At 44.0% G+C, this 25,424-nt stretch overlaps 9 protein-coding genes across 9 annotated transcripts; 3 read left to right on the top strand and 6 right to left on the bottom strand.

Moving 5' to 3' along the window:
- Window positions 1-1,473: 1,473 nt before the first annotated feature.
- V865_004968 (uncharacterized protein) lies at window positions 1,474-6,924 on the top strand (the record flags this gene model as incomplete). The annotated part of the gene is made up of 19 exons (XM_066228741.1): window positions 1,474-1,658; window positions 1,769-1,782; window positions 1,853-1,927; window positions 2,049-2,389; window positions 2,455-3,078; window positions 3,142-3,300; window positions 3,400-3,966; window positions 4,029-4,160; window positions 4,237-4,278; window positions 4,331-5,608; window positions 5,671-5,717; window positions 5,780-5,879; window positions 5,943-5,988; window positions 6,052-6,110; window positions 6,171-6,264; window positions 6,320-6,331; window positions 6,453-6,612; window positions 6,692-6,752; window positions 6,844-6,924. The coding sequence occupies 19 exons, from the start codon at window positions 1,474-1,476 to the stop codon at window positions 6,922-6,924; spliced, it is 4,077 nt and encodes a 1,358-aa protein (XP_066084838.1).
- A 397-nt stretch (window positions 6,925-7,321) lies between these two features.
- On the bottom strand, window positions 7,322-10,234 carry V865_004967 (uncharacterized protein; the record flags this gene model as incomplete). Its single annotated transcript, XM_066228740.1, has 4 exons — window positions 7,322-8,626; window positions 8,723-9,432; window positions 9,538-9,855; window positions 9,928-10,234. The coding sequence occupies 4 exons, from the start codon at window positions 10,232-10,234 to the stop codon at window positions 7,322-7,324; spliced, it is 2,640 nt and encodes an 879-aa protein (XP_066084837.1).
- Window positions 10,235-10,899: 665 nt separating this feature from the next.
- On the bottom strand, window positions 10,900-12,066 carry V865_004966 (ribosomal protein L7/L12; the record flags this gene model as incomplete). Its single annotated transcript, XM_066228739.1, has 4 exons — window positions 10,900-11,016; window positions 11,239-11,457; window positions 11,769-11,981; window positions 12,061-12,066. The coding sequence occupies 4 exons, from the start codon at window positions 12,064-12,066 to the stop codon at window positions 10,900-10,902; spliced, it is 555 nt and encodes a 184-aa protein (XP_066084836.1).
- A 418-nt stretch (window positions 12,067-12,484) lies between these two features.
- V865_004965 (uncharacterized protein) lies at window positions 12,485-13,097 on the top strand (the record flags this gene model as incomplete). Its single annotated transcript, XM_066228738.1, has 3 exons — window positions 12,485-12,832; window positions 12,933-12,990; window positions 13,051-13,097. The coding sequence occupies 3 exons, from the start codon at window positions 12,485-12,487 to the stop codon at window positions 13,095-13,097; spliced, it is 453 nt and encodes a 150-aa protein (XP_066084835.1).
- Window positions 13,098-13,545: 448 nt separating this feature from the next.
- Window positions 13,546-14,901, bottom strand: V865_004964 (uncharacterized protein; the record flags this gene model as incomplete). Its single annotated transcript, XM_066228737.1, has 4 exons — window positions 13,546-13,648; window positions 13,769-14,349; window positions 14,482-14,636; window positions 14,736-14,901. The coding sequence occupies 4 exons, from the start codon at window positions 14,899-14,901 to the stop codon at window positions 13,546-13,548; spliced, it is 1,005 nt and encodes a 334-aa protein (XP_066084834.1).
- Window positions 14,902-15,641: 740 nt separating this feature from the next.
- V865_004963 (uncharacterized protein) lies at window positions 15,642-18,431 on the bottom strand (the record flags this gene model as incomplete). Its single annotated transcript, XM_066228736.1, has 16 exons — window positions 15,642-15,761; window positions 15,858-15,880; window positions 15,950-16,016; window positions 16,086-16,257; window positions 16,320-16,383; window positions 16,483-16,558; window positions 16,626-16,682; window positions 16,746-16,785; window positions 16,862-16,940; window positions 17,008-17,040; window positions 17,106-17,321; window positions 17,408-17,579; window positions 17,656-17,746; window positions 17,818-17,895; window positions 17,955-18,152; window positions 18,244-18,431. The coding sequence occupies 16 exons, from the start codon at window positions 18,429-18,431 to the stop codon at window positions 15,642-15,644; spliced, it is 1,674 nt and encodes a 557-aa protein (XP_066084833.1).
- A 1,275-nt stretch (window positions 18,432-19,706) lies between these two features.
- On the bottom strand, window positions 19,707-20,935 carry V865_004962 (uncharacterized protein; the record flags this gene model as incomplete). The annotated part of the gene is made up of 5 exons (XM_066228735.1): window positions 19,707-19,815; window positions 19,951-20,373; window positions 20,514-20,649; window positions 20,760-20,822; window positions 20,905-20,935. 5 exons carry the CDS (start codon window positions 20,933-20,935, stop codon window positions 19,707-19,709), a joined length of 762 nt encoding a protein of 253 aa, XP_066084832.1.
- A 457-nt stretch (window positions 20,936-21,392) lies between these two features.
- V865_004961 (uncharacterized protein) lies at window positions 21,393-22,184 on the top strand (the record flags this gene model as incomplete). The annotated part of the gene is made up of 2 exons (XM_066228734.1): window positions 21,393-21,796; window positions 21,872-22,184. 2 exons carry the CDS (start codon window positions 21,393-21,395, stop codon window positions 22,182-22,184), a joined length of 717 nt encoding a protein of 238 aa, XP_066084831.1.
- A 261-nt stretch (window positions 22,185-22,445) lies between these two features.
- V865_004960 (uncharacterized protein) lies at window positions 22,446-25,142 on the bottom strand (the record flags this gene model as incomplete). Its single annotated transcript, XM_066228733.1, has 11 exons — window positions 22,446-22,746; window positions 22,835-23,357; window positions 23,413-23,567; window positions 23,629-23,885; window positions 23,946-24,043; window positions 24,101-24,174; window positions 24,241-24,365; window positions 24,436-24,536; window positions 24,597-24,822; window positions 24,882-24,922; window positions 25,034-25,142. The coding sequence occupies 11 exons, from the start codon at window positions 25,140-25,142 to the stop codon at window positions 22,446-22,448; spliced, it is 2,010 nt and encodes a 669-aa protein (XP_066084830.1).
- Between the last annotated feature and the right edge of the window lie 282 nt (window positions 25,143-25,424).

Raw genomic sequence — 25,424 nt, 5'->3', positions numbered from 1 at the left:
TTGCAAAATGCTCGGAAAACTCAGTAATTCTAGTTATCTAGTTGTTTATGTGAACATCGCTTGCACTATCTTTTACAAGGGGAAGGAAAGGTCTTAGTCGTACTCAAATCTAGCATTAAAAAACAAAATGAATCTAAATGAACGATATAAACCAGTGCATGAGCAAGGTGTATTGAGATTTCATTGGGTGATTGATCTTACAAGACTGCCAAAGTATGTGTGACATGAATGGGGATTACTGCCACGTCAAGGTAGAAGGATGATGGGGTGAACGTCAAAACGCACGTTCAGCGTTACCTGAATTTGTGTTTGTCTCAACACACAACTAGTGTCCAACCAAAGATTGTTGGTCCTGTACGATACACACCTTCTGTGCGCGCTACTGATTCAAAAGCAAGCATGGGTGAACTTGTAGTGCGATACTGATGCTGCATACGGATGCATTATAGCAGCTCATCTTGATGACGTAGATTTGGCATTTCTGACACCCAAAGGACCCCTCGGGTGTATGGAAGATGGACGAAAACGGAAGTATCCCCTTGACCTTCTCCCTCGTTCATATTGGATTTCAAACACAGCTCAATGCCATTACCTCGACCTCTTGGCGACTCAATCTCATGTCGAGGACGAAGTGATGGGGTCACATCAATGCCATACTTGATCTAGTGGCCAAACGAGAAGATGGGATGGGATTGGAGATGATATGGTTTACACTATACACACTACTGACGCATTGATCACCACTCACTGTGTGTACCTGGCCAATACCTCATACAATAAGAACGAGTTGAATGACAATCTACCTACAACACCTTTCTACCACTCATCAAACTATCCACACTTTTTCTCTTCTTTCTTCATCACTAGCCATCATCAACATCAATAAATCATATTCATATCGTATAATAAAAGAGTATCCTGTTCCTACAAGATCAGAACTAAAACCCGTTGGATGCCTTTGAACATCACTCTCGAGTCTATGAGAACAATGGCAACCAAAGTACTAAGAAGTACCAAGACGTTCGCGGCGGATAGAGGAGAACAACCAATGAGGGTGGATGAGAAAGTCGAAATTGTCGATTGTGGTGAGTTCACTCTAGCCTTCCTTAGAGATGTTTGAGAGGTTCCTTCCATTCCTATTTGAAGGGTTAGAGGGTGTGTGTATATACATATGACTTGACGGGGGCAGCTGAAGGACGTTGGTTCGCTGGAAGCGGAGAACAATAAAACCCCTCTCTCTCACCTTCCCCTCTTTCATGTTTATTATCCTCATGATCATGATGATGCTTTGGTTCGCCGAATGCGGACATGACGATATGTGCAGGTACTTTTGGATATGAAAGCTATGACTTTAGATATATGCGTTCTTCCTGCTTTGAGAAAGAAACGCTATTTTTCACCTTCCTTACCTTATCCATTCTCATCCTTTTGCAATAACAACCTCCTATCGATCTGTGAATAGCTTTAATCATAATGTCGCTGACTATCTCTGTCCCATTCACCATTCTAACCTATGATCCACCTTCTTCCACAATCTCTTACATAGGCTTGAACAAGAAATTACCTGATAATCCCTATTATCAACATTCTCATCGATCGACACCACCAAAAGAGTCGAAAGGCTCTAGCGGTGCAGAAAGACCAGACAAAACGCCTTCGTAAGTCTAATCTCCTCTTTGAGGGCGAGGAAGTAGCGTGATAATCATAAGTGATTGTATGCACAATATACTGATCTGTGTTTGTTATGCCCTTTGAAATGATCATTCAGCGCACGAGCAAAAGGTGAGTTACTCCTTTTCGACCAATTTGGTTAGTTGGATGACACTGATGTTATTTTTATCATAAATGATAGTTTTACCCTGGGTACAGGGGGTTAACGTAGACGAAGAAACTGTACCAGATGGAATGTTTGGACCTTATCCTTCGAGTGAGTATATGAATACGTCCATTTGGATTCCCCTTTACCATCAAAAGCATCTTCCATGACCACCAAATAACGTCGCCTATCTTGACGTAACTGGCAATGCTGAGTGTACTATCTCTGACAGGACCACAATCGATGGCCGAACAATCCCACCCTCAAACCCAATCCCGTCATCCATTCGCTTATTCCAATGTCCCCACTCTCCCATTCGCAGCTCTAAGTGCAGGACACCGAAATCTAGAAGATCCACATACAGAATATGTCAAATCGCAAAGACCGGAAAGTGAAGTCCTGAGTAGAGGTGCAGGTATGAGAGCGATGGCTAAACCCGCTCACGCCACTGCTGGTGGGGGAGCTGGTGATGATACACCGGGAGGGATGAGTAGTATTGGAATGGGTACGTTTGGTTTGGAAGGGCAGAGTGCGTTAGGTCCTGCCGGTATACCTTTACCCAAGTCGAAATATGTGAGTGCACTCATCTTTCACAGGTTGGTTCCCTTCTACCCAAGCTGACGTGAGAATATATGCAGACGGGCGTGACTGGATCACCCAAGAAATCGCAATACACTACACGAAAAGCACCACCCACTGCACCCCTTCCTCCTGACCCTCCACAGACCAAACCTGATTCCGACGAACAACTTGAACAGCCCTCAGCTCATGAACACAAACCGCATCATGAATATCCATTCTCACACGCTGAAGCTCAGGCTAAACAACTTCAAGCTATGGAACAAGCTCGAGCAGCAGCCTTGGCTCAGTTAGAGGCTGCTCAGAGAAATTCCGCCATTGAGATGGAACAAGAGATGTTGGCTGCTCTGGAAAACTCAATGATGCAAGGTGAAAAAGGACCAAGACAAACATACGATACGATGGACAGTGGGCCTTCCTTCGGTCATATCTTGCATCAAAATGGAATACCACTATCTGCTAGACCATCAGTGCAAATGCACAATCCCGATTTCTTCAGAATACCCTTCGGTGTTCCGCTTGGACTTAATGTGCCTAGGCCTCTGCTGGTCATGCGGGATAGTGCTGGGGCTGGATTAGGATTAGGTCTTAGTCCTGATTTATTGGATATCCTGGAGCAAGACCAAGGTATCTCACCTAGAGGTCCGGAAGATAGAAGTGCCTTTGTCGAGACTGTCGAAGATGTGAGCTACGTTAGCTGATATGATGATGGGACGATTTTGTAGCTAACCACTGTTCTCGAATAGGAAGAAGCATCTGGCATACCAAGTGATGTTCGAACTGCCACTCCATCAAAACCTCCTTCGCAAGCTGCCAGATCCGTCATTCAGGAGCAACCAGCTGCTCGAACAGAATCAGGAGTATTGGGTAACCGTATGACTGCGCCTCGATCTGTAGCTCAGACTGTAAGTCCGTCCTTCAGCAAAATTCACATTTTGCCTTCCTTTGTCCTCTTCGATCTTCCTTTCACACCTTGAACTCAGCTGATGACCTTTCTATAAAAGGCTGCTCCCGCTTCCGTACGAGTTCCCACGGAACATTTGAAATCACCCTCTGTCGCTCCCAAAGCACCATCTGCCGCACCATCAAAAGCAAGGAGTAAAACTACAGCTAAAGCTCCAACAAAAGCAACTACGGTCATGTCTCAAGCTTTCCCAAAAGCTCCGTCTGTAGCTCCCACTCAAGCTAAATCAGGTGTTGGAAGAAGTCAAGTACCGAAAGCAATGTCACAACATACCTTCATGGAGTATCCCGATGGCCAAACCCTTTATTCTCAAGTCCGAACCAAGAATACCCCGACGATCATCCCTAACACCGTACATGATCATAATGAGAATGAGACCGAATATGACGAAGCTTCTGTGGTGCCTTCTCAACATGAATCGGTCGCTCCTACTACTATCAGTAATGTCAAGAAGCTGGTAGCAGAAAGCAGATTTCACGATGAAACCCTCTGTCAATTGTTAGATGCTGCTAGGTTGAACTTAATTGGGGATGCCGCGAAGAAAGCTTTGCAAAGAGCTGCAAGGGCTAGAGTCATCGAATTGAGGGATCTAAGAGAAAGAGGAGAGGTAAGTTAGCAAAGCTGTACGTGGTTGACAAATGAAACAGCTAATCAAGATTATACGTATAGATCGAAGAAGGCTTAAGAACACCTATACCAGAAGAACTTAGGTCTACGCAATCGACACCTAAGAAAGATAAGGAGAGAAGGTCAAAAAGCCGAGAAAGATCAAGAAGAAAGAGTCATTCGGAGAAAACAGAGGTGAGTTGTTTTCTTCACCTCTTTTCCTATCTGAAAGAGCAAAGGTTTCAGCTTACATACATTCGTATCATTCTAGACGGTGGTGACAGCCCAAGAACCTCCTGCGTGGGCCCAAGATGTAAGTCAAATTATTGCCATAATGTGCAGGGCCATATTGATTATAATTACAGATCATGGGACGACTCGCTGCCTTCGATGCCCGATTCTCTGCTCTTGAACAGCAGAAGCATGAAGTTGAACATATGGGTCGACCTGCCACTCAGCACTCTCAAACCACTCAGGACATTCCTGGAAATCTGATCGACGAGTTGATGTTCAACGAAATGCCTTCCTCTGGCTTCACCCATGGTATCCATATGCCACAAGGTCTCACTCAGTCCATTTTATTCCCGGAACATGCTTCGTTGCCTTCGATGCCTGGACAAGCGAGTGCTAAGGCAACTACTCACTATAGTCCCAAGCCCCTTTCGACTTATCCTGCTGGTCAGTCGGGATATGCACCTACCCACGCTCCTGCAGCAAATGGAACGGTGTATTCCCGACATGCGCCGACAGCGGCTCCGACACAACATAGCCAACATGCTCCTACCCAAGCTCGAAGTGCTGCTCCATCTCATGCACCTACCAACATCAATCCAGCTGAAATTCCTACATGGGGCTCAGAAGTCGAGATTCCTCAAGCTAGCGATAACAACCTTCCACCTGTCGCTCCAACGATTAACATACTAGCACCGACCGAATCAGGGTTAGGGCCCAACGGCCGTCCTAGTACTCGAGCACCCTCTCCTTCTGTTCGATCAAGAGGTCCTTCGAGAGCTGGTACTCATCACACTGGCCCAGATCATGTCGAGGTGACGGTGATCACCGAGCAACCTATTCCTGATGCTGCGGTACCGAATCCTGTAGAGAGGGACTTACCTGCGCCACCATCGGAAAGTGTTCGATCACATCGACCTACTCCACCCTCCAAATCTACGCCATTGGACGCGAATACCGTTCACACACATACGGTCAGGACTGTTCCGCTGACACAAGGTAGTCAAGCAGGTACGATGCCTTATAAACATGGCGGTCAATCTTTCCCTGCTCAATCAGAATATATCGGAAGTCCCGATCAATATCCTCCTACGTTGACCAAACCAGTTCCATCGAGTCAAGTGGCACCGACCAAAGCGCCAACTACGACCGCTATCAAATCACCTACCACGGTACACCACCAGCAAATGAGTGATCTTCACATGCAGGCTCGAAACGTTATGATGTCTCCTCCTCAAAGGTACAATACACCTCCGAGAAGGGATGTGATCCACATCATTGATCCCTTACACCCAAATATGAGTGGATGGAAACCTTGGGATATGCTTACTCAGAGATTGTACTCTTGGGCTTTGATCGCTGAGGAAAAGAGCTTTGTAAGAGCTTTAGAGGAAGTCAGTCTGGGTAGACAGGTAAGTTAGCTTCCAGTTGCGCCCGATGGGACCTACGAAAGCTAATGCCTGTTTCCGCACAGGTCGAAGAGTTTCCTCTGAGTATATTTTTGATGATGACTTATAAGAGGTATGTCCAGCTATTCTATTTACCGTACTGGCCAGTCGAAGCTGAGTTTCTGGAACAAATAGGTTGATCCGAAGGAATATGAGTGAAAACCCACCTATACCATGCGACAAGTTATTTGTCCCGCCGAATATAGCTAGCGCCATCAACGTGGCTGTCCATGCGGTGAGCTGCATACTTCGTCTATGGTCATGGCGATATAGAAACTGTAGCTGACGAGTCTTACAGAGGAGATACCACGATGCCAAAGAAATATTACTGGAATTATGGAACTGTAAGCTGCAATTCTGCAGGGCAAGATCTGATATAACAGCTTATCATGACATCCTGAACATAGCCCTAGAAAGCGACGAACCTCCGCGAGCTATCATTGCGTTGGCACCATTAGGTAACGATGTCAGTTAGCAATTCACGTCGCGAGGAATATTTCATAGCTGACTTGAAAATGTTTTACAGCTCGACCAATGGGCAGCCCATCGATATGATCTTGTCACTAGGCATTTGACGACTTATAGGGTGTCGCATCTGGACGATATACAGACTGATGGTCGTGAGTTAGCTTGAACATCCGTGAGGATGACTAAGCTGATCCATTTTTTGGTCAGGTTCGTTTTGGTGTAAGTGTTCAAGTGGCATTGTCATTTTCACTAATTGATTGCATGATGACTTTCGAAGTCTTGTCATTGATTTGTGATGTAAAAAAATTCAGCGCTGATCGTCTGCATTGATGTATGACAGGGTGGGAAGCAATCGGTCAAGCCTGGCCTTCACTCCAAATCCCCACAATGGAAGTTCTCGAGCAAAGTGGCAGACAGAGGATAATTAACGAGAGAAGACCTCCTGAACATCGACATGATAATTCGTTATACGCCGCTAATATAAGTAGAAACTTGTTACTGTAAGTCTATTCCCAACTGGACGTCCCATTTGTCACGGTATACAATAGCTGATGTCTGATGGTTGGTCGATGATCACAGAGGATATCGACCAGAGAGACAGCAGGATTTAACTAAACTACGAGAATTAGTCTGGGCAGAGGTGAGTATGATTACCTTTTCTTAGCTTGCATGCACTATATCACTCTGGATATCAGGGCGGGATAGAGTTGATAGATTGGACGATATTGTAGGTAAAACGATTATTGGGTAAGAAGAGACACGGTAAATTGGTGGTGGAGCCTGAATCACCGGAACATCTATATGATGCCTAGTAGATCTACATCTCAACTCATTATTCGTACACATGAGCAAAGACTCTTCGAAAACCCTAATTTCTCTCATCTTGATATCTTGTATGGATACCTAATCAATCAATTCGGATATTTTTCATGATATTATATAAGTCATACCCTACCTGATGATTCATACTGAGAATGATAGAATGGAAAGAGACTAGAATGTACTGTACAGTGTATTGTGAAAAACATCCAAAATACTTCTTTTTGCATGCATATAACATTCAAGTGTGACTTATATAACCTAGATATATAGAAAACACGCACTTGTGTGATTAATTGTCCATGACGAAGAAACCCAATAGATAACTGATAAGAAGTTTACAGTTTTAACAACTGTATTTTACAAAATACTAAGCTGAACGCTGACTGATCAATGATCATTATCAAAACCCGGTGTACCTGCTCTACTCAAACTCCGTTGTGCCAGTCCAAGTTCACTAAGGTTGACCCTTGATGAATTCCTCGATATCGCATTAGCTGTAGTTGATGAAGAATAATTCGCATTAGGTGTGGTAGTAGAAGAAGAAGCAGCCAAAGCCGAACTTGATTCTCTTGATCTTGAATTTCCCGCTGGTGAATCATCGAATAATCCAGGAGGTGGATCATTCCATCCTCCACTATTCGATGACTTCTCCCATGAAGATGAGAGTAACAAGTTACTTGATATTTGTCGGGGTTTACCTGATCTCGAAGTAGATTTCCTACTAGGTGGAGAAGTAGGATTGAGGGAACCATTCAAATTAGGTGAAGTTGATGAACCCAGACCCAATCCCAATCCTAATCCATTGTCTGAAGTTGGTCCAGTAGAATTAGGTCTGATGATATTGGCAGGAACGAAGAACCCATTGTTATTACCATTAGGAGTGGGTGAAGGAGGTTGTGAACTATCCGAGGAAGAGAAATTCGATAAAGGTAATGGCATCGAATTATGTCTTGGTAAGAAACCATTACCATTCCTTCTTCCATTTCCATTATGATGATTTCCAAATGGTATATTCCTTCTTATCGAATTACCAATCCTCAAAGTCCATAATCTCAATTTACCTGATCCAGTCTTGTACCTCGTCCTTCCTGATCCCGAGGCACCGGAAGAAGGGTTCAGAGAGATTGAGGAATCAGATATAAAACCATCTTCTATCGATCGATCGTAATCCGATAAACTAGGTTTCCTATTCCTACCTCTTTTCCCACCGGTCGTATTTGAGTAGTTATAGAATTTCCTTCTGAAACAGTTGAATAGACAAGCAAGGATGAAGAACGATACGAATCCGTACGCCCAAAGTGTTTGAATACCGATTTTCTGCAATTTATTTTCCAGGCCAATTAATGGTAAAGGGATATTATGGCTTATTTTGTTGATCCAAGCATTTTCAATTGTCGAAGATCTAGGTTTAACAGCTTTAGAAGCTTCAATTACCATTTTACCTAATGTCCATGAAATTGCAGTTTCACCAATTTCATCCATCGATTGAAAATGCGTTTTACTGCCATTCTCAAATAATCCTTTTTCTCGAGCACGTCTTTCGGCTTCTTCATTGGTTTCTCCCACCTCACCTCCTGTTAGGGTGTTGTTACCTCCCGCATCTACCAATCGGGGTATACCAATACCTTCGTGAAGGACGTTAGAGATCCATGCACCTTTGAAACACTGCATCTGAAGACGTGATAGGTCGGCCTATGAATTCCATATAAGAGTAAAAAGCTTATCAGTTTCCACCATATTGTAGCAGTTTGAATGAGAAGTGAGAAGTGAGATGTAGGTATAACTCACCTCCGAACCCCTCCATCCATTCTCTTTCTCCACCTGTTCCTCAATATCTTTCCAATCCCTCATACAAAAATCGTTCATCCCTTTCTCCCATTCACCCCAATCCCAAATCCCACCTAGACCCAAAACCTGTTGGGCGGTATACCAATATTCACTTATACCTATGAAACCCCTCTGATCATCTTTCGTAAAATCTATATGCGGGGTGGGTAATCCAGCAAATAGACAATGATCCGTTGGACAAGGTTTGGAATGTTCCAACAATGGAGTTAGGTTCAATAAACATTCAGAGAATGATCCAGTTCCTTTGAACTTTACCTCTGCACCCCCTGTGGTCGATGTTATCTCTAGATCTTTAGGTAAACAAGGATCTTCAATAGGTCTATCTAGCCCTGTTCCACTTAGTTCCAAAGTCGGATTATCTTTCTTCCAATTTTCAATCAAGTATTCCACATATCGTTCCCTGGCTCTGTTCGTACCGAACCCTAACCACGATGCAACAAATACGGGCCATTCAACCACTTCTCCAGATAACAATCTCAGACTGACCTTCCGCAAATCATCTTCGGGATATCCAGATTGGAGTATCTCGTGTGGAGAGGGTGAGAATGCCAATTGCGTGGATGCACCTCCCATATCTAAAAACCCAAATGTCGGTGAATGGTGAGATACGTCAACGGGGGTGACACTGTCGGATATGGAATTTGGAGGAGCTTCAGCAAGTGGAGAAAGGGGTAAGAGGTTTGTTGGTGAACTTGAACTTGAGCTTGAACTGGATGAAGACGATGATGAAATGGTAGGAAGGTCGGGTGCATGACCGAATCCATCCATCAAGTAATTGACAGCTACCCATCCCCACATTCCTTCTTCCTCTCCTGATATCACGCGTATATTCTCTCCGCATGGTCCAGCAGAAGATGGTGCATCGACCTTGAAAGGATATTCGTTCTTTATCAGATCACATGATGCTTGAAGGATCGCCTCGCGTGTATGTTCAGGTAAGAGTCGCATACCGGCTGTAGCGAGGATGTAGATTGGCGTGGAATGATGTTGAGATGGGGGGATGTGCCGTAGTGCGTGTGATAGAAGCGGGGCAAGGTAATTTGGTATATCCTCAGGAGTGACGGTTGATATACCTATTATCATGGAATCGGTTATCGTGTATATTCTTATTCAACAGTTTACAATGTTGAATCACCATCACTCACCAGGTTCAACTCTTTTCACCCAATCATCACCTTCAACGCCCTTTCCGACTCTCACCAACCTCCTCAGCGCAACATTCTCTACCTCCTTCCCTTTTCCTTTTCCTTTACCGAAAAGACTACTGTTCCACCACCATCTGGATTTACCAATCTTCTCAGGGACTTGTTGAGCATACGAGACTTCCTGTAAGATCTCTGCTCTCTCTAGATCTGGATCTCGCCATGAGTATATCTGTAACCTAGATCCAGATGATCCTGCATCAATGACAAGTGCATAGTGCGTGGTGGATGATGATATAGAAGGTGCCATGAGATACGAAGATTTCGAGGTAGTTGGAACAAAAGAGTGATATTGATGTTCAAGTTCTCGCCTTGACTTTTTGGTTTTTCTGTTTTTGGACTTCTTCAATTGGTGGGATGTGTTTTCCAACGCTTTTCTACCAAGAACCCTTGATCATGTTTCCTCTCTTTTGGGATGCAGGTTGACAGCGATTGTCTGTGTGTTGTGTTGTGAATGCAGTATGACGGGTATTGACTGACTGTGCAAGCAGGAGGTGACAATTCCAACGAATAGACGCACAAACAACAACATCGATGATATCCCAATTCAGCGGACTGATACACGTGTATGTCACGTGGTCCTCACCATGTAGTATCGTTTGAACAATCCACCATACGTACTCCCTTGAATCGATTATCCCCTGTCAGGTCCTGGCATGTGCATGCATGCATAGATAGGGGTGATCAGGATGCGTCGATTAGATGATTCAATTAGTGACGAGAGGAGAGCTGCCTGCGATGTGTCGCTTCGAATTGGGAAGGAGCAGACAAGACAGACAGTCGATCAGATCAATTGTGCCTCCCTCGTCAAGGCCCAACGACCCAAGATTCCAATTCCCAAAATGCGAATGGTGATGCATAACGTATGCAGATGTGTCCCAATATACGATATAATATAAATACCTTTTGACAAGTCTATACGAGAGAAACGGTAGCACCGAGATCTTGTAATGCCTTTTGTAATTTCTCTGCTTCTTCTTTTGGTAAGTTCTCTTTGAGGGTTTGAGGGACGGATTCAACGAATTTCTTGGCCTAGGTGAATACAAGTACAAAAAGATTGTCAGCTCTCTCTTGCTTCATTCGTTACTTGATCGTCTGCGGATTGCCGATTGACACCTCTATTCGGATCGATCTCCAGATATAATCTAATGGACGTTGCGCATCATTCCCTTCCTTCTTTTTGACTATCATGCGTACAATTCTCACGTCTTACAACGAGCCATATGTTCCACCCGCAAAGAGATCCTCACTCACCTCGACCAAGTTCATATTAGGCATAATAGCCTTCACCTCCCTAATGATCTTTGCTTTCGCAGCGGCATCGAATTTCTCAAGTTTGACAGTGAAGATTGTCTTCTCCTTTGGTTTCTCCTCGGCAGCTTCGGCTGGTTCTCCGGATGTTCCCGCTGAGGCTGAAGCTGCTGGGGCTGCTGAGGCGGCGGGGAGGGCGATTTCCGTTATGTTGAGTTTGGTCTGATTGACATCAACAAGGAAATCGATCGTCAGCACTGGTCTTATTGTCGCAGGTCATCGTATTTCCCAGGGTGAGAATTCAATAAGGATTTGTGAGAGTGACTAGCGTCAAGGTCTCCTCCGAGATGTCCACTATCTTGAACACTGCTATCCAATGTCCCAATAAAGCTTTCCGCTCTTCCACATCTTACGATCGATGGTCTCAAGCGTTCCTTGCCCTGATTCCTCTGTCCCACTCATTTCCTTCTGTCCAATCACCATTACCTGCCCTACCCTTCTCTTTCTTATCTGCATGCAAATCAGACACTCACCTTGAGAGCGCTAACCAACTCCGATACCTCCAACAACGTCAAACTCGAGATCTGATCTACGATAGGTGAGATCTTTGGTGACACAGGGGCAGCGGCAGCGGCAGAGGTTGAAGATTCAGCTTCGGAAAGGAATGGTCTCGAGGTTGATAATGGACGGGAGAGGACGAGTCGGGAGGAGGATGCTCGGGCGGAACGAAGGAGGGTTCGGGGGATCTGAAATTCGAGATAAACGAAGCGAAGGTCAGCATAGCTTGCGGTGAGGTTCTAATGTGCGCAGTGAAAGTGAACTTACGCTCATTGTGAGTATTGAGTAGCTGCAGTAGTGTTTGATCTAGAACAGGAGGAAGTAAGGCAGCTGATATGATCTAGGATGATTATGTTGTTGATCTCTAGAATGTCATTGTCATGGACCACCACCAGTTGATGAAATAAATCTCGAAATCTCGAAAAAGTCATGATCCTGATTGAAGAGCCACACTGGGCGTAACTCCGCATTCCTCCGACTTCAGCACAGACCTCCACCATACAGGTCCAACAACAACAACAACATACAGCATCATCTATCTTATGCATCCATCTTCCTTATACTCTCTCTATGTTTACTCTCCTCTCCACACCACCTAGTTACAATCAGAACAAGAGAGAAAGCAGGAGAAAGGAGACAGTTAATATCATATCAAGAACGAACTATCACTCTGATCCAACAATTACTCACCATGTCCGAACCAACCCTTCCTCCCTCCACTTCCCAGCACACCCTCTCCCTCGATGCTCCACCTGTCCAATCCCCTCCACCGCCCGAGATCGAATCGACTTTATCTAGATTATCAGCCTACCGAAATGTCAGGGGTGTTATGATTCTCTCGAGATCATCATCAGCCTCTATCCAGCCTAATGGCAGTACTAGTGAGAATAATGGTGGTACAGGTACAGGTGCGGGTGTAGGGGGTATAATCCAGACTACTGGGAATGTATTTGAAGGTGAATCAGGAAAGAAGTACGCAAAAGCCGTAGAAGAGATAGTACTGAGGGTAGGGAAGGCCCTGAATGACTGTGAGCAAGGTGTGAGTCCCTCAATCCATTCAGCTGGTCGAGAAAGGGTGAACCCATATCATCGATTGGAAGATCCAACAGCTGATGGATAGATCGGATGGGTATCTGTAGGACGAACTGAAGTTTATGAGGATACGGACGAAGAAACATGAATTGATAATCACACCAGGTAAGTCAGTTCACTTTCTCGTAGAGTATCACGAAGGCAAGCTGATTTGTGTGCGGGCAGATGAGAAATACCTTTTGGTCGTATTGCAAGATCCCGGACAATCATAAGTGATAACATGGTCAGACAATTCAAAAATAGCTCCCAAAAACTGTGTATATCGTGTCTATATACATGTCCACTATCTCATTAGGTGCGGACTGAAGGAAGGAAAGGAAGAGGAAGGAGTATACAATCATGACATTTAACGGACAACTGCATGTACGACACTATGTTATCATTCACACACGACATATGCGATGAATGCTATCAAGATTTGGTGTAGCTGTTAATGCTATATCACGATGCATTGCCGTGCTCCAATGTTTACCATACTAGAAGAGGGCCTAACATCAATTCGAGGTCTATATGTCTAAACTCATTATGAGTATATAAGTCTATAAGTCTAGTCTATTAATCTATAATCTACAATTCGATATATATGAGAATAATCACACCGTTCTGCATCTATATCTCCATCTGAATGGACTCCTCCTTCAGTTCCTAATTGGTCTTCCATCAAATGACCCTATTTCTCACATCCTTACCATCGAAATAATCTGCCATTATATCAACAGCTTTCATACATCCATCAAGCGTGACCGAATCGGTACTACCACCACTGAAGGACAAAAATATTTCACAGAAGCATCAGCAACGTTCGGATTGGTGTTTTTGGGATCATTATACCGAAGCGAGAGTCCTCTCGAGAAAGAAGGAAGTAACAAGAACCACCACTCACAGATGAGGTAGTACCACCGTATTTCTCAACTTGCCCAATTTCCCCATCGTATCTCCATAAGCAGGTTCAACCTCCCAAACATCTATACCTGCTCCACCCAATTTGCCATTCTCCAAAGCTTGTTCCAATGCTCTCTCGTCAATGATCCCTCCTCGTGCAGTATTGATAATCACCGCATCATCTTTCATAATCTCCAATTCTTTTTTGCCTATTAATCCTCTTGTTGAATCATTCAATGGACAATGTAACGAAACGACATCCGATCGTTTCAACAATTCTTCTAAACTATCTACTCTCTCGTGAGGAATGGTGGTAGGATATTTAGGATCGTTGGTATTGGTCCATCGAGTAGGGGGTGAAGAAGGTGAATAAACCAGGATGGGACAATTGAACGCCAATAGTAACTTTGCCAATTCGTATGATGTATCTCCCATACCTACTAGACCGACCGTTTTGCCGAATAGTCCAGGAGCGAGGGCAGTAATGGAAGGTACCTTCTCTCCCGATCGGATTCGATTATCTACCTCTACGACTCGTCGGAGGACTGTCAGAGCGAGGGTAAGAGCAAGCTCTGCGACTGCCTAGATAAGTTGGTAAAAAAAAAAACAGGGATTTAGCTATTTTATAGTGTTCATATACGGGTTAGGTAAAATGACAATAATCATCATATCTTTTTTTTCCTCAATGTTGGCATAATCAGTAACAGAACCCACCTGAGCATTCCCACCTGGACAATTCGTCACTATGATCCCCCTTTCCTTCGCAGTAGGTATATGTATATTATCTACTCCCACGCCGTTCCGGGAGATGATCTTGAGATTAGGAGCTTGAAGTAACATATCTCGAGTGATGTTGGATACACGAAGTACTATGACGAATCAGGTAAATCAAATGTCAACGAGGATATCAAAGAGCTCAGCTGATTCTCCTCGTTGATCGATGAATAGTTTTGAGAAGGCATACTCACAGATTCCATCTATCTGAGCCATGATTTCCTCGACACTCCCATCGAGAGGTCTCAACACTTTGCCGAATTTCTGTTCTGCATATACCTCAGCTTTGGGATGGAAGGGCGTATGAAGGTAGACCGTAGCGTTTTTCGCCCCTAGCGGAGATGTCGTGGGGATGGTCATGCCGTGAAGTCTGTGCTAAGTATATGACTGCGATACAGGTAGAGGTGGGCTGTGAAATGCAAAAAAAAAGACAGAAGACACTAGACACAAGATGAGATACGAGTCAAGTAGAAAGATAACGACCTGCACTTTAATTCTGTTTGGAATAATTTCGGGATCGTCCGAAATCCGATGTTCCGTGATAACACTCATAGTCGTATGGGGACCGAGATGCCTTGATTTTCAATCTCGATTCTGAGCGTCGTGCACCATCTCATCCGCACAAGAATCAAATCATGCCGAATGATGCATCGATAGCTGTGCTACGAGTATGACTTGCTGCACATGCTCTGACTGCATTCAAAACTAAACTCTGACCTCCCATTTTAACATCATCAAGCATGTCTGAGAGGCTGAGTTTTGGCGTGAAAGTGCTTTGAGGTCTTTTGAAGACCATCCTGTCTGTACTCATAAAGATCCAGACCTCCTTATGCATGCAATATATGTGTAGAGAGCCTGCAAAACAAGCCCTCTAACGTGTGAAATCAAGAATCGCCCAAGATCACATAATCACTATCGGTTTCTCAATAGAAGTAGTTGTAATCGAGGATAGGGTGTTCATTTTTCAGGGTATAAGTAGTTGCGAAATCGTAACGAGATATATTGGCGGGACGTTTCATGTATCTATAGTAAATCCGCGGTCCATGTCGACTGTTGACTACACTCAGCGAATACGGGGTATGACATATCGAAAGAAATGATCAGTTTATATTCTCCTTCTGCTCGTTGAATTGAGCGGTCCATTCTTGTATAAAGTTGATCTCGAGCTCGTGGACATCCTTGATCCTTGGAGGTTCTTTTGAGTGATCTTCAAGTCCGTTCTGCAATTTACAAGACACTTCGTCAGCTTCGTCGCCCCTCTTTTCATTTGAGGTTTGGATGGTAATCGATTCCGGGGAGCTCGGGATACAACCTACCTCATCATAATGATGTACACCATCTGCAAACACATGAACAACGATGAGCATCGGCATCATCTCGACTCTAACAAAGCTAAGGCACCACTTACCAAATATCAGATGAACAGGTCTATTCACCGAAGATTTCCTTCTAGGTGCCCAGTCGCTTTGAGGTGTCTACTCGTTCATTATAATCAGTATCAACATACACCATCTTTGTAATTATAAGTAGTATCGGGAACATACCATAGGTCTCCAGGGGTCTCTATCACCATCTATAAATGCCAATCTATCATACTCGATTTCATAGTCACCCCTCTGGTTGACTTCTTCCACATCTGGCCATTCGGGTACAGTAAAGTGTTTGCCTGGGGGGAAGGCTTGTCGGCAGATCTTGGATGTGTACTCGAGGGTGAGTCTATGGTCAATATTGGTCAGTCTATTTACTGGACATTACGTTCATGGGAGAATTGCACCTACTTGTTCGAAATTATCCGGGGACCTTCGAGAGGCGCAGGCATGAAGTAACCCCATTGTGCGCAGACTATCAACGTTCAGAATCCATCAGCTTTCAGACTAGTCATCTTCGAAGAGGACCTTCTCTCCGGATAATGATACGAATCTACGTTGCACTCTCACGCACCCTGGAATATCCACAGTCTCCACGTCTGTTCCAAATCCGTTTCTCTGAATTTGGAGTCCTGGGAAGTACCAAAGCACTAATCATCATACAATATCTAATTAGCTTTAAACAAATATCGCTGAGATTGTCCAGCTGAAACCTACATCTTCGATATCAGTTGCGGGTTTCCCCTCGGATCGTGGACACCTAGCCACGACATTCTGTTAATTTTCAATATATCATCAGCCAGATCTCAGTATGGATAAGAACAGGGGTATACGTACCTCTTTGATATATTTCCCATAGTTGATTATCGACGCTGATCTATCGCAAGTCAATTCCTAGAGGTAAGTTGATATTTCTAGACTTCTGAGCTTTATCCAGATTATTCTCTACTTACATCCTTATCAGACCCAATTTACTACCTGCACCTTTGGCCGTAAGCGAATCGCAGAAGTTGTAAAACTCATTTGATCCGACTAAGCAACAAGGTCATATATCAGCAGAGGGATATTGGAGTATGCTTGGATGAGGACTACTTCTTACCTTTCGGATCCCAGTTCTTAGCTTGCCAATAACCTATGTATGTCTTCCGGATCAGTCGACCATTCGCCCATTCTATGTTTGTGAGATATCAAACTCACCTAGAGGACCAGAAATGACATCTGCGAAATCCTCATTACTCAACAATTCTTCCAATCCAAACAATCCTTTCAAATATCTAGGTATAGGTTCAGGTTGGTCTAATAGGTGATCTATAAGTTCGATCGCGTGCTGTAAGGCGTTGATACAATTTTCAGGTGCGTATCGCTGGATGGGGTCGTAATATTGGGGGAAGTTGATCTGGGCATGAGTGACGGCTATTTCAGATGGACAAGATAATATGATAAAATAAGTCAGATCATGAAAGACAATGCAGCGAGTAGTGATGGTGCTTAAAACTTACCACTACTTGCTATTGCTCCCCATACCAAGTGAGGATACTCTTTCCTCATGTGCGCAGCTCTCGCACCTGCATAAGAACCTCCGTAATATATCCATGCGGTATTATTGGGATGAAGGGCATCTGGAGAAAGTTGTGAGAGGATAGAGGAAGGAGGCTTGAAATTCTCAATGAACTGTGAGACATGGAGAATGAATAATCAGCGAGTTTGCAAATGAAGTGATGGTATAGAAGTAAGCTTGCATACTGACATGAGCTGAATCCTCTAGTGCTTCTTTGTTATTTAGGAATCTAAGATCATCAGTCGAGAATGAATCGACAGGAACCGAATCGCCGTAATATCTTCGATCCACAACGTACATCGTCAGCTATCCCAATTCTCATAATCAGATGGAGGGGAGACATTAGCTCACCTATGTTCTAATACTATTCCAATACCACCCGTAGCATTACTCAATATCTGAAGGATTCCTTTCTCCAAGAAAGGGACTCTATACATCCAAACGGACGGATCAGCCCTTGACTATTTTCAATGTCAGTGTAAACTCACCTATCCTGTCCACTAGTCTCACCACCATCCAGCAGGAACACTGGTCCACCTTCTTTGTAGAAACTAGTATCTATCCAATATCTCTGACAGAACGTTCCATTGACGGTATCATCGAAATGACTAATCTTTTGAGGGAAACAGTGTGCTTCGTATAGTGGTTTACTGGATGTATAGAATGGTCGTTGTATGTTATCGTGACTATCAAACAACCGACATTCATTGTCAGTATAACGTACAGTCAGAACACACAAGCACACTTATGTTCTCATAGAGTGGTACGAGTACATACATGCTTAACAATAATGCCTGTTCATCCTTGATTTTCTGCTCTTTCAACAGACTCTTCCATAATCCGATTTGAGGTCTGCCATTCAACAGCAATTCACGATGTGTATATGGATCTAGGGTTGTTTTCGTACCGAGCACTGGATAGGCAAGCAAGGAGCTGAGCAGTAAGAGAGGAGAGAGGACTACCATCTTCTCCTTTGATTGAGCTGGACACTATATACAGTACAATACCGATGATCATGGACTAATGGATGGATGGGTCTCATGCAGCAATAGTATTATATCATCGTTCGCTTCATGAACAGAGTGACGCGGACATGACCGAGCAGGTACCCGCACCCGTAAAAAAATTCCAGCTCATCCAACCAATCTGTGAACCAGCACAATGCATAAACTACCAACATTTATTGAAATGTATCATCCATCCTCCACTTCTCATCCTGTTCAAGACCAGGATGAATCTCCGACCAAACGGTGGAAAGACCAATGAGCTTCCGTCCTATATAAAGAAGGGAACCTTGCTTCATTCTGAGCTCTTCCGAGCACCTAACTTGTCGTAGGAGGTAGACAGTCAAGCGACTCTGTGTATGCGCAAAATCAAAGTCAGCTTGACATCCCTCGTGCGATGATCAAGAAATAGAGAAGAGAAGCTTACCTATAAGGAAGAGTTCTGTAGGTAAAAGAAGAAGAACAAGTAAGAAATAAACATAAATCGGTTTTTTGGTGTGTACATCGACATCCTGCGAGTTGGACATTTTTGGTGAGGATATAGTCCCGTAGTGATGTGGCACTATTTTCAATTGACACAGCTTGAGTTATGAGTTAATCTGATAAAGGATAAACAAGGTATAACAAGCTAGCGTCTGGTATGCACGATGCTCTGTCCATCCATGGGGGACCGCATGCCAGAACATGATATCGACCATACTTTATATACTTTTTCAGATGTATAAATATTGGGACGCTTGATCAACTCCGGAAAATACAATACAATAGAGCACCATTATGAAAACGCCTTCTCAGACAGTGTCGGAGGAGGCGTCTTCTCAGGTAATACCGGTGCGGGAGCGTGGCTTGGCAATGGTCTTGTGGTACGGTGTGATGGTACAGTGGTAGAACACTGAGAAAAGTTTGAACTGTCCTGCGGTAGTACCTGTGGAACCATCCCCGGTTCTGTAATAGCACAGTAGATTATCTCAGGAAGAAACTCCTCAGATAGTATCTGTACAGGCAGAACCTTCTCAGATATTATGTGAACACCCAATATCTTTTCAGACAGTACCTGCGCAGGATGATATCTTTTTTAGGTAGTACATCTGCCGCACTACATCTAAAGCACCACTTCCGGAACGAGATCCTTCCACCCATAACGGCAACAACATCCAATCAATGAACACTTGTGATACATATAATCATACATTCTTACTTACACCGTATATTGTCCAGGATTTAGAATTTCCCCTCCTAATGCCCCGAATGACTGGACCCGAATCTCCCAAATAACATCTCCCCAACCCCACTACCAACCACCACCGAGATGATCCACCAGATATTGAACGTCATAACCACCAGCCTGCGAAGATCACCTGTGTATTAGCATGATAGTCGAATAAAATGACATGATAGGCTTCTCCCCTCCTTAGTGGGAGACGTACTTTATTCGGTCAATCTAATCGAGATAGATTGATAAGTATGAGAGTTCACTCACATCAATAGATAATGAACCAACGTCTGTAAAGCATGTAATAACCCCCTAGGGATATCCACACTCCACCTAAAAGGTCTACTCCACCTCCCTTCTCGGGCAGGATCCAAAGTTCGCCTTACAGCCTTAGGTAGGTGATTATGTGTATGACTGTTACCGGTACCATTCGCATTACCGTTACCATTAGGGTCAGGTGAATAAGAAGGAATAGAATCGCCATAACCTTCTGCGCGTAGTACGGGATAAGAAGTAGTCGAACTTGACGGTAGGGTGTTATCGTCTTTCTCTTTTTCATTTTCGTTGTTTGATCGACGTGAAGTCAATATTGGCTGGGGAGGGAGGGAAGTCGTATTTCCCGAAGAGGTTGTGGTGGAAGAGGTGAAAGGTATAGAGCCTGAAGTGACTGGTCGATGATATCCAAGTTGACTAGGTTATCCGCAAGTCAGTTATTTAATACTATGCGAGGTTTGATCGTAACATCTTCTATGTTTGCCATCGTGTACAGATCAAACTACACTTCGAGCAACACATATAGATTGAAAGATGAGTACAGAAGGCACACTCACCCCTTCCTCCATGCGGCATCACAAGCCCTCCTAAACGCTACCAGGTATCTCTCAAATACAGCAAAGAGGAATAGTCCTATACATACTCCGACGGTCGCCCCTGCAGAGGTAGGCATCCACGATGCGAACCAGAGCACTATGGAGTAGGGACACGTCAGTATACGACTGTGGGGGTTGCTGCACGATATGTTGGATGAGATGACTCATGCTGTATAGTATATATAGGGTAAGGGGAATGTGGCTCACTATCTGTCCCTATCGATCCATGGAAATACATTTTCATATCTCCCATAGCCGATGTGGATGACACTGTGATCGAGTGCATCAGTACCGAAGTATCATTTCAATCATGGTAAGATTAGCTGAACATATATGGATGAACAATACTCACTATCATCCATCCCTGACATGGAATCGCTCATGATGAGAGGTAACAGTGATTTCTAGGCAGTCGGGACTTGATCAGTGAGCGGTCGAGTTGATACGAATCGGTCAATATTTTGAATGCGAATGAGATTGAGAATGACAATCGTTATGAATAAAACGGGAAACGATACTAATGCATCTCAATTTCCATAATTACGAATGATAGTGAGAGAGTGGGAGTGAGAAACGAAAGGACAGTCGTATAAGTCTATTTATACTTTTCATGTGAGCCAATTCACTTAAATGCCTCAATCTCGACACGATCAGGAACACAGCCAGATAGGAAAATGGTGACATCACTATATTCCAAACAGACATCTTTAGACATGAAAGAGAGAGAAGCAGGGTAGGTAGTATAATAGCAAGTACAACTCAAGTCATATCAACTATCGACTGAACTGATCTGACCAACCGTATATATAACATCCTACAAGATCTCATCTACACTGCGTCATGTCCTCCTCCTCATCATCATCAACCTCACTCGAACCAACTCTCTACACCCTCCTCCCTCCCTCGCTCTTATCCAAATTCACCTCCCACCTCTCCCTCCATTCAATCCATATCGAGCCATTATCACTCATCGACAGGATATATACCAATTCCAATCCAATAGTCAAAGGTCAATTACGAAATTTGAGATTCAGATCCCGCAAATCACCCACTTCACCTTCACTGATAAAAGGGAAAGGCAAAGATGAGGAGGGTAGATGGGTACATAATCTAAGTTATGTATCTGCTCCATTGAGAAGTCAAGAGTATTCTGAAATTACTACTAGAGCTGTGATAGGTCTGGATATATTGGGTATGGAAGATGAAGAGGATATGCAGGATTTCATAGCTAGTTTGGGATTTGAGTGAGTCAACTCATCCTCTCGACTTCGCTAGTCAAGGGCATACAACATGCTGACCCCCATGTTTAATCTCGTTAGACATTCTCATACGTACTATTCTACAGGCCAATTGTTCCATATCCCCCTACCCCTCCCTCTCCCTACACCTAATCCTATAACATTACATCTCTCCATCACCCACTTATCGCCCGACAAACCACACACTCCTTCAAACGAAAATACAAAAAGCAAAAATAACGAACCGTGGTTAGTCCAGTTATATCCCTCAAGACCGGTCAATGCAGTTTCGATCAATGGTGATGTGACTTATTCAGATCTGGTAGATTACATGAGGGACTTTGTGGATTCGTTAGGTATCAAAGGGCTGGATTGGAGCGTCGTAGGGAGGTGACCATGATAGGTGAACAATAGACTGTGCTCCTATACAATTCTCAGATCAGATGAAGATCGATTGATTACGAATCTCGATTGATTAATCACATCAAACAGAAAGTCAAAACAACGGTTGTATGTATATTACTTCATGTATAATATAATGCATATTCGCTGTATGTACAAATATAACTTCCTCTCTCGGTCGTCATAATCAACATTCAAAACAACATTGCCTCGCCTCGCCAACTTACCACCACTGACTGAGCTGTTCCACTTTCTATAATATCTCAAAGTCATCATCCTCATCAACAGCCACGACCTTTCTCTTCTTCTTTGTCTGTTCTTCCTCTGCCGTCAGATCCTTGACATCTCCATCATCAGGTGCAGATCGCTTGGTGCCCGCCGCCGTATTACTCGATATAGGGGCAACTTCGCTGACGGATGTACTACCAGCAGGAGGAAGCGAGTCGAGTAACGTAAATTCTCCTTCATCTTGAGTTTCTTGTGGTTTGACAGGTGCGAGGGGGATGAAAGGTTGTGAAGAAGGGAGAGAGTATGGAAGTGTTGATTGTGCATCACTATAGCAAATAATCAGCACGACTCACTTCCAGGTCTCCTTGCAGGTCAAGACATCGAGTTGTATAGTAGGTTTTCAATTTGACTCACCCTTCACAGATACTGAAGTGTACCGGTCTATATTTCCCATCTTCATCTCTAACAGTCAACATCTTCCCTCTTTTAACATCTAGATCATCCAACGTTCTCTCGTAATTATCATCGAAATCAGGATCAGCCAATAGTCTACCTCCTTCAAATATCGTCCATTCCACCTCATCTTCATCCTCTGCTTCCTTTCCTTCGAACTCAGCTTGAGCCAGCCATGTGTTTACCACGTCATTGACGAATAGACCCAAAGTACATCTAGTCAAATCGACTTTCAGGGGGATATAGACATCTCGACATACTGAACAGCTGGGATCTGGCTTGGCAGGTATCATATATCCTAATGGTCTGATAGCATCGGTTCTTAAGTATACATTTCTGATGGCTGGTCCAGCAGATGTCGAGGCTTCGTTGGAGGTAGAGGGAAGAGGAAGTTGACGAAGGATGTTAAGTGATTGCATGACGATTAAACCGGCGATGATGGCGTTGGTGGTGGCTATAGCAGGGATGATGTTACCGGCCATTTCTGCGAGTCAAGTGTCAGCTTTGGCATGCACATTGCTTCGAACAAGTTAGCTCACCTTTCACTTGGAATCGCGTTTTGTTCGGTATTCCATAAGCAGTCGCTCTGAGGTTTGCAGTAGCAAGGACAAAGTCTAACGTATCATCATCGTCTTTGTCGAATGATAATGGGATATTGGGATGAGAGATAATCCGAGCAGAAAGTCGTTTACAGCTATTATCGTGAAAGATAATCAGCTTATTATCGTCCGGACGACTCAATATATGAAGCTGACCTATCAATGAACAATTCCAGATTTTCTTTCAAAGTCAATTCCCTCTGATCTTTCAAGCCTTCCTTCTTCTGCGCACTATTACCATTTGTTTGAGCTTGTCCATTCGCATTGGTCTGTTGGGCAGCATGCCTTAAAGGGGGAGTTTCGAAAGTGCCGTTCATTATACCTTCGTAGTCAAGAGGAACAGGCTTGACTCTTCCTTCCTTCTTCCACATATCTTCCATGGCCAACAGTCGGTTTATATCCTCATTGAATACCTGATTCCACGAGCATGTCAGCTATTCTACCAATCTCATAACGCTTCCGAATCATCTCACTTTATGGAACACACGCTGAGGTCCATCTTCTTCACCCAAGTTCTTCCTCACTTCCCTAAACGCCGCAGCTTCTTTCTTCAGATTCTCAATCTCTTCAGCTGGATTCATTCACAAGATCAGCTAGTAGACAAAACCTCATGCCCACGATAGCTCACCATTCTCTCCACCAGCTTTTGCCTTGTCCAACTCTTCGGTATCCATATCTTCATCATCTTCTCCAAACAACTTCCTATTAGATGAGATATGTCAGCTGATCGTGGTTGCTGATACTATAGAAATCTGACGGCCAACTGACCCAAAAAGATACGTTTTGCCCCATACTATACAATGTATAGGTTCCGAAGGGGTTGATCTGATGGTACAGACAGGGAAAGATTTTGGTGCAGGTTTTACTACACAGTCGAAACATTCTGTCTTATCCTACGGCCCGAATACGCTTGTCAGCTCTCGACGATGCAGATACAGCGATAGCCAATGGATATGAACATACCTTGATCATAGGTGTAACCTGACCTAGATAACCCGCTGTACCAGATTCGATCAGCGGTACGTTGGCAGCTTGACACAACTTGTTGACATGTCTTCGTGCATCTAGTACCGTGACCCTCTCGTCAGCTTTGTGATCTATGGTAGAATTTGGAGCACACATACCCATGTTATCCAAAGCGTTCATGACCAATCCAAAACCCTTTATCCACTCCAGATCGTTGACACTATCCTTGACATTCCCATGTCTAGCGTGAATCTCGATACCGGAAGAAGGGTTGAAGTGCCTTGCTGTAGCTGCTGCGACGAGTGCTTTGGATTTTGATATATCTGGTTTACGGAATAGGAATTGTCGGTTTAGGTTGGATAAGTCGATCGTATCTAGGTCGATCTACGTATACGCGAGTGAGCTACCGGATACCTTGATTAGGAAGGAAAGAGATAGCTCACTATCTCTATATTTGCGAATCCGACCAAGACGAGGTTTTTCACTTTGCAGCCATATTATTAAACGATATCAGCTCTTTAATCCGCTAACAAGAAACTGTGATAGAGTAGAGAGATATTGACAATTAAGTCATATGGGAATTGTTTCAGCTCACATAGTTCACACCCTATTCCTCCTGCTCCCACTACCAGTATCCTCGTTTCCCTCACTTTCTTATACAGCTCGGGACCCAGCAAGAATTCCGTGTAAGTTGATCGAGGCATTGCTTGAGATCTATGACTGCTGGATGTATGAGAGGTCAGGAGGAAGTTCGCACAGCAAAGACAGCTGTGGATCCGCTGAAATGGGACGATGTCTAACTGAGGGTAACAAGGAGAACTGAAGGAGGAAGAAGAAGAAGGAATGGATCGATGAGGACCAGTGAACGGTGGTTGAGTAATGTTAACAGTGGGTTTGGGATCACGTGACTTTGGTACGCGATTTCTTTATCCTGCGTAGGGAGGGTATCGGTATGCAGCTTTTCTGCATGTACAGTGTGCACTACC

This window comes from Kwoniella europaea, chromosome 1 (genome assembly GCF_036810445.1).
Source record: "Kwoniella europaea PYCC6329 chromosome 1, complete sequence".
Lineage (NCBI taxonomy): Eukaryota > Fungi > Basidiomycota > Tremellomycetes > Tremellales > Cryptococcaceae > Kwoniella > Kwoniella europaea.
This window is presented reverse-complemented; position numbering and strand designations above follow the sequence as displayed.